The sequence below is a fragment of the Trematomus bernacchii genome, unplaced genomic scaffold (assembly GCF_902827165.1).
Source record: "Trematomus bernacchii unplaced genomic scaffold, fTreBer1.1, whole genome shotgun sequence".
NCBI lineage: Eukaryota > Metazoa > Chordata > Actinopteri > Perciformes > Nototheniidae > Trematomus > Trematomus bernacchii.
In genome coordinates, this window is record NW_022987574.1 from 124245 (window position 1) to 146156 (window position 21912).

The window sequence follows — 21912 nt, forward strand, 5'->3', positions numbered from 1 at the left end:
ATGATTACCGCGGGCTTCACAGTTGCCGCAGGACACAAATGAACAAAATGTGATTTTCCAGTGCCTTGATATTATAGCTTTAAGAATAGACAAATGGAGACCAAATGAAGTGAATGTCCTTTTGTACCATAAAAGTGGAATATTTCCAAGTGGATTTTATAGAGTCATTACTTGTGCTCACAGTAGCATAACAGCACAGCAGCTCCACTGAGGGCAGAAACAGCTCATCTGCTTCTTATAAGCACATACTCAGCTGGGACGCTTTTTTCACTGAGGAGAATTAGGGGGAGTAGTGCTCAGCGCAGCGGCATCAGTCAGAAGGAATAGTTGTTGGGTGATGTCATGTCATATGTCTTACAGAGAGGTGTGTGTGTGTGTGTGTGCATGCAGCCATGCTTCTCACACATGTCTAGCTCTGCATAGTCTCCTCGATAACACCAGTCGCACGTTTGCTGGTTAGTCTTTGCTCCCAGCTTTAAAACCAGACGGTGCTGTGTAGTCATGAAGGTAAACATAATAACGGTGATCGGTGGATCTGAAGAACATATCACAGAAAAAATGTGGTGTTTAGAAATAAAATCTTGGTTCCTCAGAATAGATTGAATATTTAGTTAAACCCTGGTGGAAGTTTCACCTCAACAGTGAAATTGCTGTTCAGTATAAGTAGAAGATTGCCCCTACAGACGGTGCTTCAATTTAAACTCTAATAAACACTTTAAATGTAATGCGATTGATGAATTTTCACCTTTTGAGTTTCTTGAAGATCAGTTTTTCCCATAATGTGATTTGTGGCATGTGGACAAATAATCGACTGCTCACTAGGCTGCGCCCCCCCTTAGTTACTGCCTGTAAGCCAGTCAAGCTTTGCATTCCCGCATAGTAAATATAGTTTACAATGATCATGGTTGTAGATTGTCCCCCTCAAAATTCTTAGGAGTCTTTAATACAATGGTTCCTTAGACTAGAGCTGAAATGACAACTCTCACAAGCCATAGCCACGTAATGTAAGCTCCATGAATAGGTTGAAAACAGCAGGCTGAATTTTGAATGTTTCTCTCTCCGTTTCTTTCCCTGCAGCTGAGGATGAGAAGCTAGATGATCGAGCCAAGCTGAGTGTAGCAGCCAAGCGCTCTCTCTTCAGGGTGAGCTTCAACTATCACCTACAGTAACCCTATCTATAGCCTACATGTTGTTTTTAGACACCAAGCATAGAGAAATCTGCTTGCAATCATGGACATGCATACATTGACACTGTCCTGATTTTATTTTCTGTTCTACTATTACTGTAAGGATTTGAAGATAAAGACTTTGATAAGACTTTGTGTTACATACTGACCTCAGACTTGCCTTCCTAGTCTCTTTTTTCTTAAGCTGAGGTCAATATAAGATACATGAATTACCTATTAACAGCTTTGATAGTAGTTATGATCCTAATGCACTTCATCTGTCTTCAATCACTATAATGTAAGTTTGATCTACTTTGGTTGCTAATTTATTTGTCAAACCCATTGTCACTGTTTAATGAAATATTTCCTTGATTTATCCCCAACATTTCCATACAGGAACTCGAGAAGAGAATTGATGGCGGAGCTCCTAAGCATCGATCCAGGAATGCAGCGGTGGACAGGAGACTAAGACGGACACAAGATCGATCCAGAACGCAGCCTGTCACCACTGAGGAAGTTGTCATCGCTGCCACGTAAGCCTATAAATACTTTAAACAACCACAAGCATTATGATGCCGCAACATCATCAAATGTTCTGCTCTGGACTTGATTAAACATTTTATTCGAAATTCTTCACAAATTCTGAAATGACACTGTGGTTTAAGCCTGCAGCCATCTTTCTGAACCTCAACCATCTTTATATTCCTTTCCCTTAGTTTGAATGAACCATTTAGCTTGGAATTCATCTGGTTCATTCCCTGTGTGTTCTCTGTCCACTCTGTATGTCTGTGACTTTGTCCCTGTCCTTCACTACTGTAGCGTCCCCACTCACGTGCCACACACGGTGACTGTACACACTGCTGTGGCACGCGTCCCTAGCCCCACCCTAGTTTGCAGCACTGTCCCACCATACAGGTACAGGGCACGGACATGAATGCTCCCACCAACCTACAGTGTGTGACTAACATGATTGATCTTTACTGAATGCTGCTCATACACCACGGCATAGTGTTCTTTTTCAGAGTGGGTTTTACACCACAGGATGTAAATGGTTGGCTTTTTGAGTTTTGGTGCCCTCCTGTGTGATTGGAGGAAACTACATGATTTAATTGTTACTATTATTATGAGTTTACTAAATATCACAGTTTTGTTTGTGGTGGGCATGACTCACTCCTGTGTAACAACCGTTTTTAAACTCTTAAAGCTTCACAATGTTGCCTGCAATGTAGCATGCTGCTAGCTAGCTTGCATGAGCTCCTTCCAATGCTTACCAGAAGTCTCCCTTTCTCCTACCTCTTTGTCTCTGGGATGTCCCCCCACCCTTAGCCTGCAGGCATCCATGCAGCAGAGCAACATGGCCCGGGAGCAGGCACGGGAGGCCCGGCAGGTGCAGGAGATGCAGGAGGTCCAGGCTTCAAAGCCAGTGTCCACAGTGGAGGGAACGGGCCAGAGTCAAGGTCAGGACGAGCCTGACCTCTGCACCCTCAGCCTGGCAGAAAAGATGGCACTGTTCAACAGACTGTCTCAGCCTCCCATCAGGGTGACCCGCACCAGAGGGGACACACGCAATCGCAGGGCCAACGCTCGCTACCAGACACAACCCATCACCCTGGGAGATATGGAGCAGGTAGGCGAACTACAGGATAATACTTACTTTTCTCCCCATACTTTTTTGTTTCACTTTCTACTGAAGTTACTATTACTGTTAACCATTATTGTTATGAACATATTCATTTAGGACAACATAAGTATTCTAATAACACATTGCCTTATTATTTGGCTTTTAAGTGTCATGTTATATTGCATTTGGAAATATCTTGTTTTAAAGGAATAACTTCACTGTTTGTCCATACTCAAACTAAAATTAAAAAAAACAATTTTGTGGTTTTAAGAAAGTGATGGGGCCACAACTGTCATCTCAACCGACAACGATTATCTCCAGGTGTTGATTATTTAAAGGAAATACTGTGTACAAAAGTATTCATGCCTATTGGCTTAAGATAACATATGACACTCTTTATTCTAGATTTGTAAACAAACTCCCCTAACACACTTTTACTTGGAAACAACTACAGCAGGTAAAAACAGAATAAGACTACCTCGAAAAAGAAAGATGTGATATTAGGACTATTGACCATCATACAAGTGGAAAACTGGCCGAATAAAACAGTGGCCCCTTCCCCATATATTTTGCAATTAATTATGGTAAAACCTGTCTAAGAAATAGAGAATACATGAACCAAGCATTGTAGCCTGTGCGTGTTTCTGCTCCAGGAGCCTTCAGACATAGACTCCCTTGATGAACAGGAGTTATCCGACAGCCCAGTAGAGCTCCTACAAGTAAGGTTCCTCTGAACAGTCACCATGCATTTGCCTGAGACAATGGAAGTGACAGAGCTGGGGCACTCTTCTCAGAAATGGCCTTACATTTCTGTGAACACGTGCTGTTTGGCATCCTATATCCATGTTGTGTGATTTCACTATGAATGTAACGAGCATTGCCCGGCTTCTGAGTAAGTTCTGACTCAGTTCTCATCATCATGCTGTGTCACTGTGGAGGGTGTGATGGGTGATGCTGCTGATGACATGAAAGATGTGTTGGAGGAGAGGGGTACAAAAGCACTTATACTGTTGTTCGCCAACACATGGACTGAAAGCAGCTATTTTTCATCAGCTCGTTCAGAACTGGCAATTCTTTCTGAGAGGGAAAGCGTGGGAGAGCTAATCGAAGCAGAAGATTAAGACATTTAAGGATTCTATTTTGCAAGATGGTTTTCATGGATGTTTACTGCTGCTTCTCATTTATTACTCATCAACAATGTCTGGTTAGTTCTTTAACTGAAGTTATGAATTTGGAAAGTATGTATTTTGGCCACAGCATTGTGAGTGAGGGAGTATGCTGGCATGGCTTTGTGATGTGGGCTGCAATTGACTGGAGAGATAGGCTGCCCTTTGATGCTCAGGAAGTGCAGTGAGTCAGGCAGGCGCTGATTAGTCAGCATGATTCTCTCAGTGTTGAGTGTGTGTGTGTGTGTGTGTGTGTGTGTGTGTGTGCAGTTTTCCTGACATGTTTTCTGTATCGCAAATGGACCAACTTTTTTCTTTGCTTGTGTCTCTTGCTTCCTCCAGCTTCATAACGGAACAGGCTCTCGGCTCCCTACTTCATCCTCCTCCTCTGCTCTGAGAGAAGGCACAGTCTCCACTGACCATGCCGGAGACATCCACATAACCAGAGCAGCAGCCCGGGTTGAACCCCTCCCTCCCAGCTCTGACCGGTCCCTGCCCCCTCACCACCCAGATGCACCCTCATGGAGGTCCCAGGAAGTCACGGACCACCAGAGGTACCAAAACGTCCCCCAGGGAGAAGCTGGCACTGATCTGGGAGGAGGGAAGAGGAAACTAGCCTCTCCTGAGGGAGAGGTCAGGCAGGCCGCTCTGCCCCAGCCTCAGAGTGGCAGAGAGAGGAGGAGGGAGGAGGTGGTGGTGGAGAAGGGGGAGGAGCAGTGGCCTGCCGGAGGGTGGGGGGACGTGCAGAGCTCAGAGATTAACATGCTCCAGGAGAGGCAGGAGGAGTATCTGAGGGAGGAAGAACTCTACCCAGAGAGTCGGAGGAGCAGGGCCGTCAGTAGAGGTAAGAACAGAAGACCAGGATCCGGCCAAACCTCTGTTGATATTTATTTTGTATAACATAAAAAAAATAAGCTTGTCAGCTAAAGGAAGTTGGCTATTAATATTTAATGAGCCAAGTCCCAAGAATACAATAAATATAATATCATTTTCAATTTGTTTTAATAATAAACAAATGTTCTCATGCTAACACATGACTTTGTGAGCTTGATTACCATTATTCCTGCTAAATACCAGCATGTTTTACTGATCAATTTGTTGTTCTCAGGTTGTCATGTTAGCAAAGTGGAAAAGGAATCCTTGTAAAATTAGTGTGGGTCTAATAGATTATAATCTAAGAAATGAAAGTGATGCTGAAGTGGATTTTAAATATTTAAAGAACAAACTGTGAGACTAAATAAACACCGGTGTCAATTGCAGGCCACAGTCAACAACTATTCCTCACAGTCAACCACATTTCCTGTGACCGTGACAATGTTAATTCAGATGGTGGTTTTTAGGCTTCCTCCATGTCTGAGCAGCAGACACTCGGAGCCAAACACTTTGATTCTCTCTGTATCAGAATACATATTTTCAGAGAGCACAAACATCGGTCAGACGATTGTTGTATCGTGATGGAAAAGTATGGAAGCACACACAGAAAAATGGCAGTACTTTTGCTAGAGAGCTTCAGTGTTACTACAAAACAGCGTGGGTTATTTGATTACAGCTGTGGCAGGGGGGTAAAAGCTGTGAGAGTGTCTGCGCTGCTTCTCACAGGCAGACAAGAGCCTCTTGGTAAGCATGATAGATGTTTGCTCCCACGCTGTTTTGTGCTGCTTAGCTTGCACTTTAAGAGTCATGACTGTACTCTTTTATACAAAACCTTATAGTCATTCAACTTTGTGTAATTAAGAGGCGTGTATCCTAAATAGGAAATATCATGGAGTGTGATACGAGCAGAAAAGTGCCATTTAAAATCCATTCCTCTATGGGCAGCCGTTCATCTTTATGTAGTGGATGTCCATGTATTGATTTAAATCCATCATGTGCGTGCTTGTCTGCTCACAGATCTGCCGGAGTCCGCAGTGGTAACATCCAGAGCAGCATCTGGCTCGCCCAGGAATCTGTATCAGCTGCCAGACACACACACAGACGATCTGTATCAGCCTGACGAGGGAGATGAGCTGAGCAACATGATGATGGCCAGACAAATGTCCATCAAAGAGAGGTGAGCCTGGTGTGTGGTGCTGTGCCGGATTTAAGGCTTTGATTGAGTTATTGTTTTTCTTCCTTTAGGCGTCTAAAATGCTGTTTTACTTCATGTATGTCATGTGCTAACACTCCTTTTGGGTCAGTAGTTCAGTAAAGGATGACATTTAGACAAAAGAGGGTTCATTTTCATTTTTCATTATTAGTTTTTTATCCTTTGTAACGTTAAATCATTGTAGTGCATTAAGCGCACTTGTTCATCATGTCCATTTGACTTTCAACTGACATCTGTATTGGATGAAATTGTTACATAAATCTAGTTATGTCACACAGACTAGTCCTCTTAGTTTGACACCATGCAGCCATTACGCTCCAAATTGATCGATGACATAATAGAAGTACATGTAGACTGGTAGTAAAGGCTGTGCTTGTTCCAGTGTGTTTGTTGTACTTTGTCTCACTCCATCACCATGTCAGTCTTTCAGTCCTGCCCATTTTCAAAGGATTTTACAGGAGGCAGGATCTGTATCCTAGATACAGCTGGACACATGTATTCAGAGTTACTTTCATCCTGTTTTTTGCCGTTCTTGTGGAGCCCCGGGGGCGGGACAGGACGTCCACACACTGGGTCACAGAGGGGTGGTTGTTAGAGGGGCAGAGGGCACCGCCAGCAGTCTGACCCCTCCATTATGGGTCTCATCTGCACCATACTCAGAGATGAGAGCTCAATAATTAAGCCTCTGTTCTTGACTCTATACTTCAAGCTCAAAATATTGCTAAACTCCGATCATTTCTTCCTCTGAGAGACTAATTCACACTTTTACTGTATATCAGGCAGGCTTTACTAGTGTTTTTAAACAGATTTTTAAAGCACTTCATGGTATACTCACCAACACATTCTTAGTTGGTATGCTCCGAGCTAATGGAACAATCTGCCTGTGGATTTAGAGGTGCTTGAAGTGTTCGAATCTTTGAACATTACCTTTAAACGTACCTACACGATTCAGCCAGGCCTTTTACTAAAAAAGGATTATACTTTTCTTTCATATAATTTTTCAAAATTGGTATTTATGTGACATTTTTTTCTTGTTCTTTGTTTTAACTTGTTTCTCTTATTTCTTGCTTGTCAGTCATACTGTATGTGAAGCAGATGTTAAGTTTGTCACCCAAAAACTTCCAATAAGTATAAGTAACCCAGTTTTCTACAGCTCATTTTAAAGACTTAATGTTAAAATTCTAAATCTAAAATCAGTATTTATCATAGAACGATTTTCCAATATGTGTCTCCTATATTTACTTTAGCTAAAATGAATCCAAGCGCATTTTGTTTCATTTTAACTGTTTAAATCTAACCCTGTCAAATACTCTTCCAGCAGTTACACTGACTGGCATCTCTAAGTGATCTGTATGTCTTATTGTACTTAAACTGTCACCAGTGTGTTTACCCAGAACTTAACCTTATTTCTAACCGTGGTTGCTAAATGACATGCTGTCTGCATGGAAGACAGCAAAAACTAAGCAGAGGCAAACAGTCCTGCAGATGAGACTAAACGGCACAAGGCAGCATCCCTTTTTGTTGTTGTGACGGGTTGAGTTAAAAGCTGAGAGGAAGCTAAACTGAGTTTTTAGCATATCCCTTGTGCAAAGGGTGTCTGTCTTTATTTCATGCATATTATATTGTGTTTTTACTTAAGAATCTCTGTGTGCATTTTTTCCTTATTTGTCATTAGGCCTATTACATACAAGCTGGTAATAGGAATAGTTTTGGTATATCATTATTTGTTAAGCGTTAGATGAGTAAGGTCTCTGTGTTCCAGCTGGTTGAACAGCTTTATTGACCTCATTACTATTTGCATTATTGTGATTTGTTTTTTTTAAATATTGTTTTTTCTTTTGTCAGTCTGGTCAAAACACTTCCTTCTTAAGCATATTCTTAAAATGTGTACTGTAATTTCTCCCCTAGTGAAAACTTTATTGTAACTCTATCTCTCCTTCTGCTTTCTCTCCATCTCAGAGTGGCCTTGTTGAAGAAGAGTGGCGCGGATGACTGGAGGAACAGGATCAATAGGAAGCAGGATGTGATGAAGGGTGACGTGGGCGAACAGCAGGCTCAGCTCTGGGAGGAGGAGCAGAGCTACAAGAAGAAGGTAACCACCTGACCTGCACACTCACTGAGACTAACAGACAGACAGGCAGGCGTCTGCGGCTATTATGTCTTGTCTGTTACATCATGACTATACTCCAAATGTGTATAAAAGATGGCAAACTGTCTTGTTTAAATTACGTTGAACATTTCAGGAGCAAGTACACATTTCAAACACAATAACTCTTGCTGGGAACAGCTTTTAACAGACACTCCAGCACTCTATGACACTTGAATGCAGCTCTAATGCAGCGCAGTGACATGCCAGTGAGGCTATAGTAATTAGATTTGATCCAGTGTTGTATTATCACAGAAAGCATTTCCTGTATCAGTCTCTGAAGTCTGGCTGTTGATCGGAAATAGTTTGTCAGAAGGAGGACAGCCATTAAACAATCAGTTCAGTAGAATCCTGAAAGGGCACATGGTAATCATTTTGGATGTCTTCAAACAGAGAGGTTGTGTATTGTCCATGTCTTTCTTCGGATCTTTGTCTCTTTCCTCTATTCTGTCTCTTGTTTTTCTGCTTGGACTGTAACAACACTTAAATGGCATGAATTTCAGTCATGGGAGTAAAATAGATACTGTTGTATCTGGATCAGTCGCACATTATTTCTTATTTCATGCTGTTTGTATTCAATGGATATTTTAGTGTACTATATTTCATTTTGTATATTCAAATGAAATCATTTATTTTTATTTGAAAGGTGCTTTTTCTTTTGTGCATGAATGATAATACACATTTAACTATCATTAAACTCTGAACATTTGTTAGTGTTCCCCTTTAGTGTTTCCTCTAATATTCACATCAATGTGATATGGATTTAATCTTCAAATTGGCAGATTATGATCATCCTAAGGACATCATTTCAATTCAAAAGTCTAGTTGAGGCTGTATATTGCATGTATATTAAAAAATGTCCCTTTTTTATTTAATTAAATAGCATTGCAATTATCATGCAATGTTGAGATTCATTGTAATTTTAATTTCTGAAGTATTTGCATATTTTCAACCATGATTATAAAATAAAAACAGTTATTTAAAATTAGGAAAAAATGGAACATTAAATGTATACATTTGTATCAATTTGTTCCATTTAAATGATTGCAGCCATAATTGTCCATATAGCAGAATACATTGTTTATTTGTTACAGTTGTGATTTGAGATTATCAAGAGCAGGGTACATTAGGATGAATTTGAAAGCCTAATTTTGCCCAAATTCCAAACACATTGAGCTACAAATAGAAAAGTTAAATACTTTGTGTGTGCTTTTAATACTGTACTTAATGTCAACAGTCAGTGTGTATGTACAGTAGCCTCTGTTTTTCCATCTTGCCTGGCTTTAACCTTGCTTTCCACTGATCTGCATGTAACCTTTCATTCTTCTGTTTCCTCTGTCTCTGTTTGCATGTCCTTTACCTTAATAAACTGTATTTCATCCTCTGCATGTGGAGTGTTTTTCTGTGTTGGCATCCTTTGTTTGTTTTTGAAGGAAGGGTTAGGGTGGGATGGTACATGTACCTCTCTGTTTAGACATATTCAAACTGCTACCATCCACATCAGCTGCTGTTTTTGTTTCCAGCTGCTTATCAGGGTTTGTTCAGCCCGAATAACATTCAGATTTGAGGTTGTCCGTTCATCTAAGGTCAGATTCAACTGTTTTTGACTGTTTTGAGCAGCCAATTTCTGATGTTTTCTACAAAGAGCATGATGTTTTCATCAAATCGGGACCATAAATGATTGCGAAGTAGAGGTCAAGGGAAAGGACAGTTAATATTGTTCATCTTGTTTTCATCCTCCCACTCATCAGGGCCAGTGAACACAATTCAATAAATGTCCTCCTTCAGATCAAAGAAGAGCCAGATCTAAGATAAGCAAGATACAAAACGAATGCCAACTAAGCAAAGACTCCCATTGTTCCAAAAAGAACATGTTTTTGGGTGGAATTGCCAATCTCGTTACACCATAAATTCCGTAGTCTTGGTGCGTTCCACCAAAGTACACTTGTTAAAGGGCCTCAAAAAGGAAACTAACAGATTAGAAATTCCAATCGGTGTATCAAAAATGTTTTATATGGGAGTTGATCTTGTGATTTGGCCGTGAAATTATTTTCCCGGAAAACAGAGCCTTTAGCAACATCCTTTTCTCTCCTGCGACTTCTTGTGTAGGACGATGAAGAACTGATGATGATCGATGAGTTTGCTGTGTCCGACCAGCTCTGGGTAAGGCCAGTGTGCAAGGCCGAAAACACACTGAACACACTGCGGTGCTATTTATCAAGTGCTTTTCTATCGGATTGGGTTAGTCACAGCTTTACACTGCCTTTCCTGCTCTTGATAAATACATCCAGAGTGTGGCAAACATGTGGTGAAATTGGTAGTGGTACCTTGTGATGGTGTTTCCCTTTAGGATCAGGGTGAAGGTGTGTAACTGGTTGGTGTGTTTCTTTAATTCATGCAAGCTCGGGTTTCAGAATAATGACTGTCAGTCTCACACTGTGGATGTGTTGTCTTTGTGCCTGTTTAAATGGGGTTTGTCTCTAATCTTCCTAACCTTTTTTTCTCGAGATATGTTCTGGAAATTTGACCTTTGTATGATGCCTGGAGAGGGACTATAATCTCTTTCTGATAGTCAAGGCCAGAACTGTTGTTGAACTTAAATTCAGACAGCTTGCCACACTTCTGCGCTCCCGTTTCCTCTCCATGCCTGATGCTCAAGGCTATACTGGGGTCATTTCCTCTGTAAAGAAGAGTTTACATTCTAATATTATGGATGATTTCTAGGCTGATTGCAATGTTAAGATAGACATAACATTTTAAGATTACCCTTTTAAGTGAAAAGAACACATTAAAGCTGCATTATCAATATTCTTCATGTATTACATGACAGGGGTCAGGTGTACTGACAAACCTACGGAATGATTAACCCTGTGTGCTGTACTGTAGACAAAGTTAGCCATTACCGTGGGATCATATTGGAGCATTTAGCATCTAAGGAAATGCACACATTAGCACAAGTCTGGTGAAAACATGATAACTAATGAGAACAAATATTGCCCTGCATCTGCTGAATGTTTAAGAAGGTAATTGCTTGCTTGTCCACCATAACAACCTTCTAACTTTATAAAATTGTCTATAATAATGTTGTATCTATAATATATTATAGGTTTACACATTGTGCTTCAAATAATTTAATTTAAATAATACAGGTAAAGTACAAAAGATTTAGCAGTCTTTTCCAGATTAAAAAAACAACAAATGAACTCTAATGAAACCAAAATAAAGAGCAAATAAATGTGTAGTCACCAAGCTCTGGCCAACTTAACTCTGATGTCATCACTATGACATAATCAGTGGTTAGTACACCTAAACGACTGTTCTTGCAAGCATTAACCATGACTACTAAACGTATCTTCATGTGTAAAATCTGTATAATACTATTACCCTTTTCCACGGCTATGTCTCTATAGGATCCGCTCTTTGGCTCTACCTTCTCTCCTCCACCTGAGCCTCGTTTCCATACTCCTTCCCCTGATGAGTCAGCAAGCCAGGTAAAAAGCTGCATTATCTCTAGCTGCATGCATTGCTTGCCGATTAATTGTGCCGCCACCTCCCTTGCTTTGGAAACCACACACCAATTCAAAACCCCATTGTTTCGACATGCATCTTCCCTGTACAGAGTAAGGTTTCTCAAATGCTGTTCAGCCATACCTGTGTGGGCATTTGACACTGAATTCCCTCACATTAAAAACCAATTCACCGACCTGGGCACCTTACGTTCAGTCACGCTCACCTTGCTCCACTTTCAAGCCACTTATCCCCATCCCAAAGCTTTGTCCCTTCGCCTATGAAGTCAGCATGGCAACCCCTTTAGCATCAAATGCTTGTGCAAAGCATGACCATTTCCGACCATCTTTTCATCCTTATCTCTAAATTCTCATCCTTTCTTACCTTCCTCATCCATCCTTTTGGTTGTGAAGACCATCAGATCTCCCAGACCCATGCAGGTGGATGCGAGACACCCCTGGAGACGGAAGGTGACCCTGTCAAATCTGTGCTCTCATACATTAAATCCCCAAACTCCCCCTCCAAGTAGTAGCCTTTGCACACATGTACATTTTAAAATAAAATGTGAACCTAATGAGTAATGTAATGTAAGTCACTAAAGGATACTTTCTGCCCTTGTTCTTTTTCATTCTTAACTTAAATGTGTTTTTTGTTTAACTCATGAGTGACACTAAAACCTTTTTTAACCTCTCTGCTACTTTGTCTTTTGTGGATATCGCTCGCTGTTAAAGCAAATACAACATTTAAACACTTATTAACAATCATCCAATGCCGATATAAGATGGTTCTATTGTGTTTTTCAGTATGTTTGTATTATTTTGTGTGAAACAAACTTATAAGAAAGTAATTTATTTCAACTCAAGTACCTTAGTCGTTCCAGAATTCTAACAAAAAGAAATATTGTGGATACAGTTACGTCATATACTCACAAAGGGGTTTCTGGAATGCATCGAACTTCACAAACTGAAGATATATTACAGCAAAGTACCCTCAGGTGGATGATTCCTTTAACTGTCAGTCTATCAGGAGCATTCATTCTAAAAGTTTGTATTGTAGCTGACAGTAACCTCTCCCTCCTCTTGTCTCTGATCTTAGAGAATAGCTGATTCTGAGATGGAGAGCCAGGGGAGCGATGCGCACATGTCCATCCAGGAGAGGAAGCTGCAGATGGTAGCCCAAGAGGAGGCCTGGAAGATGAAAGGCCACGGAGCCGCCAACGACTCCACCCAGTTCACTGTGGCTGCACGCATGGTGAAGAAAGGTCAGAGGGAAACTGAACACACATATTTTCACTTCATTCCTTCTCCATCTCTGAGAATTGCTATGCAAACAGGGTGCACAGTTCATATCACCTTAGAGTGTTAAGTCTGCCGTTCAGTCTTAGCTCTCTGCGTTCCTCCAGAGGGTGCCTGCTGAGAGACGGAACTTTTTTTAGTCGGAAACTTCCATATTAGCTTCAGGCTCAACCAGAGGGGGCAGCTGATGGCAAGTTTAATTTGTCTTTTGGGAGATTAGCAAGATTATAGCTAATGGAGTAAGGGTTCAGTGCCTTAGCCAGCTTCACAGGCACCTATAAAGTCTCTTTAGCTTTGACTGCCTTTTTAAAGTTAGTTGTTTGCTCTATTGCTATTGTTTCCTACACATGTACTACTGCTGCATATCGTTCCTTATCATGTAGAATATGACTTTAAAACACACACCTGTTGTTTTCTTTGTGAGGCCAACAACGGTTCACCACTCATCTATAGAACCAATGTTTTGGTAACATTGCCATTTTTGTCTTAACCTCTTAACCTTCAAGTGAAAAAAAATGAAATAATGTTTTTTCATAAATTGTTCATGCCATAACATGTATAGAGCATGGATGTTCACACCTTTCTCTGCTCATACAACAGGGTTGGCTGCCCCCTCAGCCCTCCAGTGCCCAGTGACCTCCAAACCCAAGAACAGCAGCCTTGCCATCTCCAAACCACAGGAGGGTCAGTTTCTTTTTTTTTATTCTTCCTCGCTTTTTTGTCATTACACCCTTGTAAACACTCGCCAGCCTGAGCTGGCCAGGTTCTTTAAAAGGGTTATTTAAGACTGTAGAGTTGAGCTGCTTCTCCAATCCAATTTAATCTTAACTGACATGACTTTGATTAACTGAATTGTTCTCTTGAACGTGGGTGTATTTCTCTGTTATACAATGTCAGACTCTCTGCGCTCACTGATGCTACATTTCGAGTTTTTGGAATGATTCTTGGACTCACCTCTTTCTAACACCATGTAATTAATTGTCTTTACTTCTTTTTCAAAAGACATGGAGGAGATGTCTGATTATGAAGGTGTATTCATTTTTTCCTTTCTTTTTGTTAGTGTTGCCCTGAATGCAATCATCATCATCATCGTCACCAAAACCACAAACATCATCACTAATGTGGCTGGTGTTGCTGTGAGACTTCTATTAGGTCATTATAGCCTAATAGAATGTAAACAATAAGACAAACTTACCATCGAGATGCATGGGTCTTCATTTTAGTAGGATTCATATTTAGCGGCTGTTTAGTGTTGTTAGAATGCCTGTGACTGATTGAGTAAAAATGCTCGGATTCTACTTCATTGTGACATATGCAACTGTTCATGCTCAGTCATTGTTCAAAGACATCTTCACTGTTGGCAAGTTGGCCTCTGAACAACAGAAACAGGGGCCCAATCCCAATCTTTGAACAAGCAGCTCCATCCATGTTTTTGGTTTTTATATCCCTTTCGTGCCTTCCTTCACTATGAACTGTAGGTTATCTCTCAGGCAGAGTCTGCAGTAATGTGGACTAATGGAAATTGCATAAAGGGATCACAGAGTTGCCAAGAGAGCCACATGAGAGCCCTCATGCACTTGTTGATTTGACAATGGGTTGGCCCTATCCCCTTGTTAACCTAGCATAACCCACCTCAAAGTGTGGACATTGGGATTGGGCCTCAGACTTCCTGCCTGTACAGAGATAGTCTTTGTGCTATATTCAAACACAGTCAATTTATGGCTCTAACAGCTGTGTGTGTATATGTGTGTGCGATTTGCAGAGATCAAGGCCGTCCCAGATCTGAACCTGGAGACGGACTTGAAGCTGGATAAACTGGAATCATTCTTAGGCAAGCTCAACAGTAAAGGTCAGTCTTGTTCGGAATGCTGTCTACAAGTTCAGCATGATCTGATGTCAGACCTTTCATAATGTTCACACAATGAGATGATTTTTTGACATTATTAACATACGACCAATTATTGATTCTTCTTCTCTTCAGCATTTGGACTGCCAGAATCAACCATCACAGTCACTCAGAAGAAGGTTAAGGCAGTGATGTCCATTGAGGATGAAACTTTTTCCAAGTTCTACCGCCAAGTAGAGGAAGTCCCCGCCAATACCAACAAGGTGGAGATATATGACGACTTTGATGCCATCTTCGGCCCCCAGGTCCCAAAGTAAGCTCTCACCAACAGAGGTCATTTCTAAGTAATACCACTGACTCAATATTCATTACAACACTACTTCAACTCTGTTGACAATGCTTATTCACTGACCTCTCCGCAGACTGGCGTCAGAGATGGTGCAGCACAGGCGAGCTGTGCGCCCGACACGTAACGTCCAGTCATCTAGGAACCCTCTGAAGATGCTGGCTGCCAGGCAGGACATCAGACACGAGTACACAGAGCAGAGGCTCAACATCGGCTTGCTGGAGAGCAAGAGGATGAAGACTGAAAAGAGTGAGTGGGGATAGATTAGGAGCTTGAAATGCATAAGACTAAAACACTTAGGAATACACCATGTGTTGCTTTGACTCATACTGACCTACATCTGGGTTGGAGTCAGTTTCCTGTCATTGTACAGAGCAGCGCTCAAAATCCTGACGTAGTCTGTAGCTTGTTGTGAGAGTGTTAGATGACCCACAAAGTCAATGTCATGATACTCCCATAACGTCCTCCTTCACCTCCTCTGACAGCAATAAAAACACTTGTGTATGGAGTGTTCTATATCAGTTGCTGTCATATAAAGACCAGGCTTACAAGGTCATTTAGCTGTTGTCTCATCTGTGTATAGGAGCACAAATGTAATGATTTCATGTTGTACTGTTTTTTTTATGTTTCTGTGAGTCTCATGTCCCCTCTCTGTGCTCTGTTGTGTCCACTACAGTGAATAAGAACTCTGGTTTCTCTGATGTGGCTCTGGCTGGACTGGCCAGCAAGGAGAACTTCAGCAGTGTCAACCTGCGCAGCGTCAACATCTCTGAGCAGATGTCCAACAACAGCGCCGTGCCTTACAAGAAGCTCATGCTCTTACAGGTCAAAGGTCAGTAGCACCAAAAGACAGCTCCAAACAAACACAGACTGGTGCATCTGCACCTCAAACAGGCCCTTGACTTGATGATGGCACTATAACATATCTAGTGAATTTTCATTAGGCAACTAGAGCTACACAACTAGCATTAGGTTAGCTTAGAGCTTAATTCAATCCAATACATTCAAAATTATTATTGTTTGCTTTTAACTTCCACAACAAGGTTTCTAATAGGGTAACTTACAAGGTCTTGTTTTAAGAGGGCACATAACCCATCATGTTGTGCAAAATAATACCTCAGTCTTCCATTGAAAGCCCCATCCTTCCAAAAGTAAATTGAGGTCAGCCTCCTTGAACAGAAAGGCTAAAAGATGCAACATGTTTACTATGCTAACAAGCCAGCCAATCAGAAAGGGTTCCAAAACATCGGCCTACTTTTTCCCAATCTTTTAAATGAGGTTGTATATTTTGTTAGACATAGGAATATATTGGCAGTGAGGCAATAGTGAAGCACCTTTACCCAAGTTACATTAAGTTGTCACGAGTATAGAAGGACAAATAGCTACTGCACTACACAAAGCTTTGGAGGATGCCTCCTTTCGAGAGGATATCTAAAATAGGATACATGAGTTGGTCTATTTCGGTGTCGTTACTCCTCCTTTATACGTCTGTTGGTGACAGCTGTTGCTCTAAATCATTCTCCTTAGGTCACCTCAAACTATCCAGGGATGATCCTCTTCCAAAAACCCCACTGTGTGTAATCCGGAACAAATCCACCACATGGGGGGTATCACTTTGTTAGGAAGTTAGCTACCTGCTTAAGAATAGCATCTGATGGCAACACCTGAATAGCCAATGGGATTGATTGTCAATGAGACAAATGTATGATATAACGTAGATTGCAAACCGTGGGTCCTTGACAAGGTGGACACGTGTACATACATGTTCAGGGTCAAATGGTGATGGCTGGCATGTTGTTGCCCCAACACCTTGTATGATAATACAGGCATGCTGACAGTGATATTCAGAGCTGTCACTGATAGCCACCTGTTCCTGCGTTGTTTTTTCCTGCCTATGTAACTCCAGGCCGACGGCACGTCCAGACCAGGCTGGTGGAGCCCAGAGCGTCCTCCCTGAACAGCGGAGATTGTTTCCTACTCATCACACCTCACCACTGCTTCATCTGGACTGGAGAGTTTGCCAACGTCATAGAGAAGAACAAGGTGGGTCCTGCTTTTGAGGGATGCAAAATAACAAAAGCAAAAATAGCTAGATTGAGACTTAAGTTTCAGTCAACACAAGCAGAGCAAGGGTGTAATCTGGGTAGGCCTTCACGTGCAGGATGTAAACACAGCCTTGGGAGGAAGCAATAGTGGCACAGCGCAACAGGAAGTGTGTGCTGACAGAAAGGAAATGTGTGTGTCTGAGGGTTGTTGCAGGAAATGGACACAAAACAAAGCTTACAGTAGAGTGTTCTGATGACCTGGCTCAACAGAGCACTGACCTCAATTGGACACAAAGGAAAGCTCTGAGTCATGGCCCTCATTATTTAAGAGGGGTTGTTTGAATTTAGGTCATTGAAGTTTGCAACCTCTTGTTCCTGAGTAATGAACTTGAACTTTTCCCCTCAAAGTAATGGGGTTGTGTCCTCCAAAAGTTAACCTAAAAAATGCATAGATTTATGTACCTCACATTTTATGGTGTGTCTGCCTTTGAAAGCACAGAAACCCTGTGTTTTTGATATAACAGAATGCATTGGTTTAATGTAATACAAGTGTTCTCTGTCATTCTTTCAGGCTTCAGAGTTGTCAAACTTCATCCAGAGAAAGAGAGATTTAGGGTGCAGAGCTAACTATGTCCAGGTCATCGAGGAGTGCGTCAGCACAAACAGCCATACTGCCAAGGATTTCTGGAAGATTCTGGGAGGGCAGTCCAATTATCAGTGTAAGACATTATAACTGGCATAAAGCACACTTTGAGAAACTAGATTCTGTAGCAATGCAAGCTAATGGCCTGGTCTTTCTTCTTGCAGCTGCTGGGACACCAGATGAAGACGAGCTGTACGAGAGTGCCGTTGTTGAGACAAACTGTATCTATCGCCTGATGGATGACAAACTGGTCCCAGATGATGACTTTTGGGCCAAAGTGCCCCGCTGTTCCCTGCTGAACCCAAAGGAGGTCAGACAGCCTGACTCAAATCTAAATGTATCTTTTATATGTTGTGCTGTAAATAAGCCACTATGTGTAGGGTTAAAATGTTTAGTAGTTTAGTGCCATCCAGTGGTAATATAAGAAATTACAAACATTTTTGTTTCTGTGCTTCTATGCAGGTCTTGGTGTTTGACTTTGGCAGTGAGATGTACATATGGCATGGAAAGGAAGTGACGCTGGCACAGAGGAAGGTGGCCTTCCAGCTGGCGAAGCACCTGTGGAACGGCACGTTCGACTACACAAACTGTGACATCAACCCGCTCGACCCGGGAGAGTGCAACACACTCATACCTAAGTACGGAAACATAATTATAGAACAAGAGTGTGTTTACACCTCTGTCTGTGGCTCAGGAGATTTAATAAATTTAAAGTAACAAAAACATGCCACAAAATGCCATAGATGACTGCATAGAACAGAACATAGAGAATAGTCAGTTGAAGTACTAGTATCTTTGTCACTAACGAACTGAATCCTCTTTACCTGCAGGAAAGGCCAGGGCCGACCTGACTGGGCCGTGTTCGGCAGACTGACTCAACACAATGAAACCACCCTTTTCAAAGAGAAGTTCCTTGACTGGAGCGACTCCAGGAAAACACCAAGCCCGACAAGAAACAACGACCACAACGCCGACCAAAAGGTATCCAAAAGTACTTCAGTATTATAAAAGTCTTATTACTAGGATAAAATGCCACAGAGAGAAAAATATAATATATCATTCTTAGCTCCATACTTCATGTTGATCTTTACCCCAGGAGCAGCCTGCCTCTGATCAGCGCCATGCGTACGACGCCTCTCTGATGCTGCCTCTGCTTCAGGCGCCCATCTCCACCAAACTGGAGGGGTTCAGTGTGGGGCGTGGCTATGGCCTGGTGGAGGCAGAGGAGTGGAGGAGCTACGAGATCATCACGCTGGCGGTGGAGGTGTGGCACATCCTGGAGTTCGACTACAGCCGCCTACCGCTCCAGAGCATCGGCCAGTTTCACGAGGGCGACACATACGTAATGAAGTGGAAGTACATGGTCAGCACTGCAGGTTAGGATTTTAAATTGTTACATATGCACAATCACTTATACAGTCTCAGCCAGTTTCTTTCCAAACTTCGGAGAAAAACATCTTTAGGCTGAATATGCTACTAATAAGATCATGCACTCTTCAAAAGCCACAACACTAGATGACCCTATTTGTTTATGTTTGTTGCTGTATCTCTACCGTTGCTGTGTAGTGTATATATAATATAGACAGGTCTTCTCTATTAACAGTCATTCCATGATGTTGTTGAAATGCCTCTCCTATAATGAGTATGCAAAATGTAAAACTCTTGAGAGAAATCTTCCAATGTGTCAGATTATCCAGTTTGAATTACAGTATCAATAACTTCCTTATAATATCTTGTTCATCACTAGTCACAAAAGCACATTTTTCAGATATTATGCTCGAAATGTATCTTTAACTGTAACTTTAGTCCAAATAAATAAATGTGTGTAAACTGATTTATTTAGGCCAAAACCATAGGTAAAGTTTATTATAATACGTACGCAGCATTTTCTTTTGCCAGGGCTGTAGTCAGTTATTAGTCAGACAATCTAACAAACTCTTCTCATCAGTTGGGAGGAGACAGAAACCGGATCAGCAGAAGACGGCGGGGGCCGGAAAGGAGAAGTGCTGCTACTTCTTCTGGCAGGGCCGCAACTCCACCGTCAGCGAGAAAGGAACCTCGGCGCTGATGACGGTGGAGCTGGACGAGGAGCGGGGAGCACAGGTACAAAAAAAGAGAGCAGATAACAAGTCTCTTTTCTTTGTCTGTCAATGTTTTGCACATTTAACTGCATAAGCTTGACTCCCCTCTCATTTCCTCTTCCTCCAGGTTCAGGTGCAGCAGGGTAAGGAGCCTCCGTGTTTCCTGCAGTGCTTCAAAGGAGGGATGGTCGTCCACTCAGGGAGGAGAGAAGAAGAGGAAAACTCACAGAGTAAGCCCACATAACCGCTTCAAGATAGTCATTCATCATCAAGACTAACACACGGTTTGCTCTCTGCCGCTATTCCATCATTTTGGAATAGGCCTAATAAGCAAATTGTGTATTTAGAGGTCCATATTTTCTGAATTATACATGATCTCCAACCATTCTAAATGGAAAAGACTCACAATGGCTGCTTAGAACTGAGTTAACACTAATGATTGCTTCGGTAGCAGTCATAAATTCATCATCTGCCCATAATGAGTGTCTCGTATATATGAGAACTGTGCTGTAGCTTAGGGAGAAATTGGATTACAAGTATAAAAACAACCCTGAGGGATAAACACTCGCACAGAAACTCTCAGGGACTCTTTATTTCCCACACCTCAAATAACCGAATTGTCTCCATGTACATAATAAGCTGAATGCCCGAAAATGTATCCTTATTTCTCACCTCTCACTCTGCCCCTGTTCCCCCCAGGTGACTGGCGTCTGTACACTGTGCGCGGGGAGGCGGAGGTGGAGGGCCACCTGCTGGAGGTGGCCTGTCACTGCAGCAGCCTGCGCTCCAGGGTCTCCATGGTGATGCTGAGTGTTAGCCAGGCCCTCATCTACCTGTGGCACGGCTGCAAGTCTCAGACACACTCAAAGGAGGTGGCATGTACCGCCGCCAACAAAATGAAAGAACAGTGAGTGGAATTTTGTTTGGTATAGTATTCAATCAGCAAGTGATACCAGAGGTGAAATTCAATCTTCTGTTTTACTGGACTTTGACTGCCAACAAATAATCAAAGCCGTTTCCTGAAACTTCTTTTGATCATCTTGTAAATCCATTTCTGATGTTTTGACACGTTTGCTCTTGTGCAGCTGTCCTCTGGAAACAGGCCTCCACAGCAGCAGCAAGGTTACCATACGGGAATGTGAAGAGGGAGCGGAGCCCACGGGATTCTGGGAAGCCCTCGGGAGGAGGGACAGGAAAGCATACGACTGCATGCTGCAAGGTAAGGGGATCAAAGTACATGAAACCCAATGAGTCATTTTCAACTTGTTTTTCTTTACTGTAAACACTTATGGATGGTGTAATTAAATGTTTATGTGTGTGTGGTTGACCTTTGACCCCCAGACCCCGGGAGGTTTAACTTCTCTCCGCGTCTGTACCAGCTGAGCAGCAGCTCAGGGGAGTTTGCAGCTGTGGAGTTCCTTTACCCTGCCAGAGACCCCAAGCTGGTCAACTCTATGCCTTTCCTGCAGGAGGACCTCTACTCAGACTCTCAGCCAGGTACACATCAATGCACATGTAAAGATAAAAACTATTTACTGGATGCTTTTTATATTCAAAGTTGATTTACACAACAACAAAGCTTCAGCTATTTCTCAATCTAAGTCATTTTACTAAATAATCAACACTAAAGCCCAATTCAACTGGATTTTCTTTAATCAAATCCACTTCTGAGAGTTAGGAGATTTGATAAGAATGTATCTGTGGATATTTATTTATTTGATAAATTAACAGATCATCAATCTTATTTATTTTTAAACTCTTGAATTTGGTTTATAAAATAATTGTGACTGATATATTTCCTGAGAGGAACATTTTACTATTCAAATAAGCTTATCAATGTTTAGAAATCACCTAAAACATATCGTCGGCATGTCCTTGCTGGACATTTTGTTGCATATATGTGACCCGCTCTATCGAAATCAGTCGGATGTCGCAACGGCTCATTTCAAAATAAACGTGGATTT

General features: G+C 41.8%; 1 protein-coding gene across 8 annotated transcripts in view; it reads left to right on the forward strand.

Annotated features, from left to right (window-relative positions):
• Positions 1-21912, forward strand: part of svila (supervillin a) — a 62826-nt gene that overhangs the window by 36996 nt on the left and 3918 nt on the right. For 6 of the 8 annotated variants that reach the window (XM_034126765.1, XM_034126766.1, XM_034126760.1 and 3 more), the window contains 25 exons: positions 1078-1142; positions 1563-1699; positions 2493-2793; positions 4296-4797; positions 5844-6003; positions 7999-8131; positions 10295-10348; positions 11596-11676; positions 12788-12953; positions 13588-13671; positions 14750-14836; positions 14969-15146; positions 15256-15428; positions 15856-16011; positions 17086-17222; positions 17796-17943; positions 18032-18177; positions 18330-18505; positions 18698-18848; positions 18964-19243; positions 19816-19970; positions 20076-20178; positions 20648-20855; positions 21034-21167; positions 21290-21445. In XM_034126765.1, the coding sequence (XP_033982656.1) occupies positions 1078-1142; positions 1563-1699; positions 2493-2793; positions 4296-4797; positions 5844-6003; positions 7999-8131; positions 10295-10348; positions 11596-11676; positions 12788-12953; positions 13588-13671; positions 14750-14836; positions 14969-15146; positions 15256-15428; positions 15856-16011; positions 17086-17222; positions 17796-17943; positions 18032-18177; positions 18330-18505; positions 18698-18848; positions 18964-19243; positions 19816-19970; positions 20076-20178; positions 20648-20855; positions 21034-21167; positions 21290-21445 (4071 nt within the window). The remainder of the gene's footprint in view (positions 1-1077; positions 1143-1562; positions 1700-2492; positions 2794-4295; positions 4798-5843; positions 6004-7998; positions 8132-10294; positions 10349-11595; positions 11677-12787; positions 12954-13587; positions 13672-14749; positions 14837-14968; positions 15147-15255; positions 15429-15855; positions 16012-17085; positions 17223-17795; positions 17944-18031; positions 18178-18329; positions 18506-18697; positions 18849-18963; positions 19244-19815; positions 19971-20075; positions 20179-20647; positions 20856-21033; positions 21168-21289; positions 21446-21912) is intronic. The other 2 variants (XM_034126762.1, XM_034126764.1) reach the window with 2 other exon arrangements.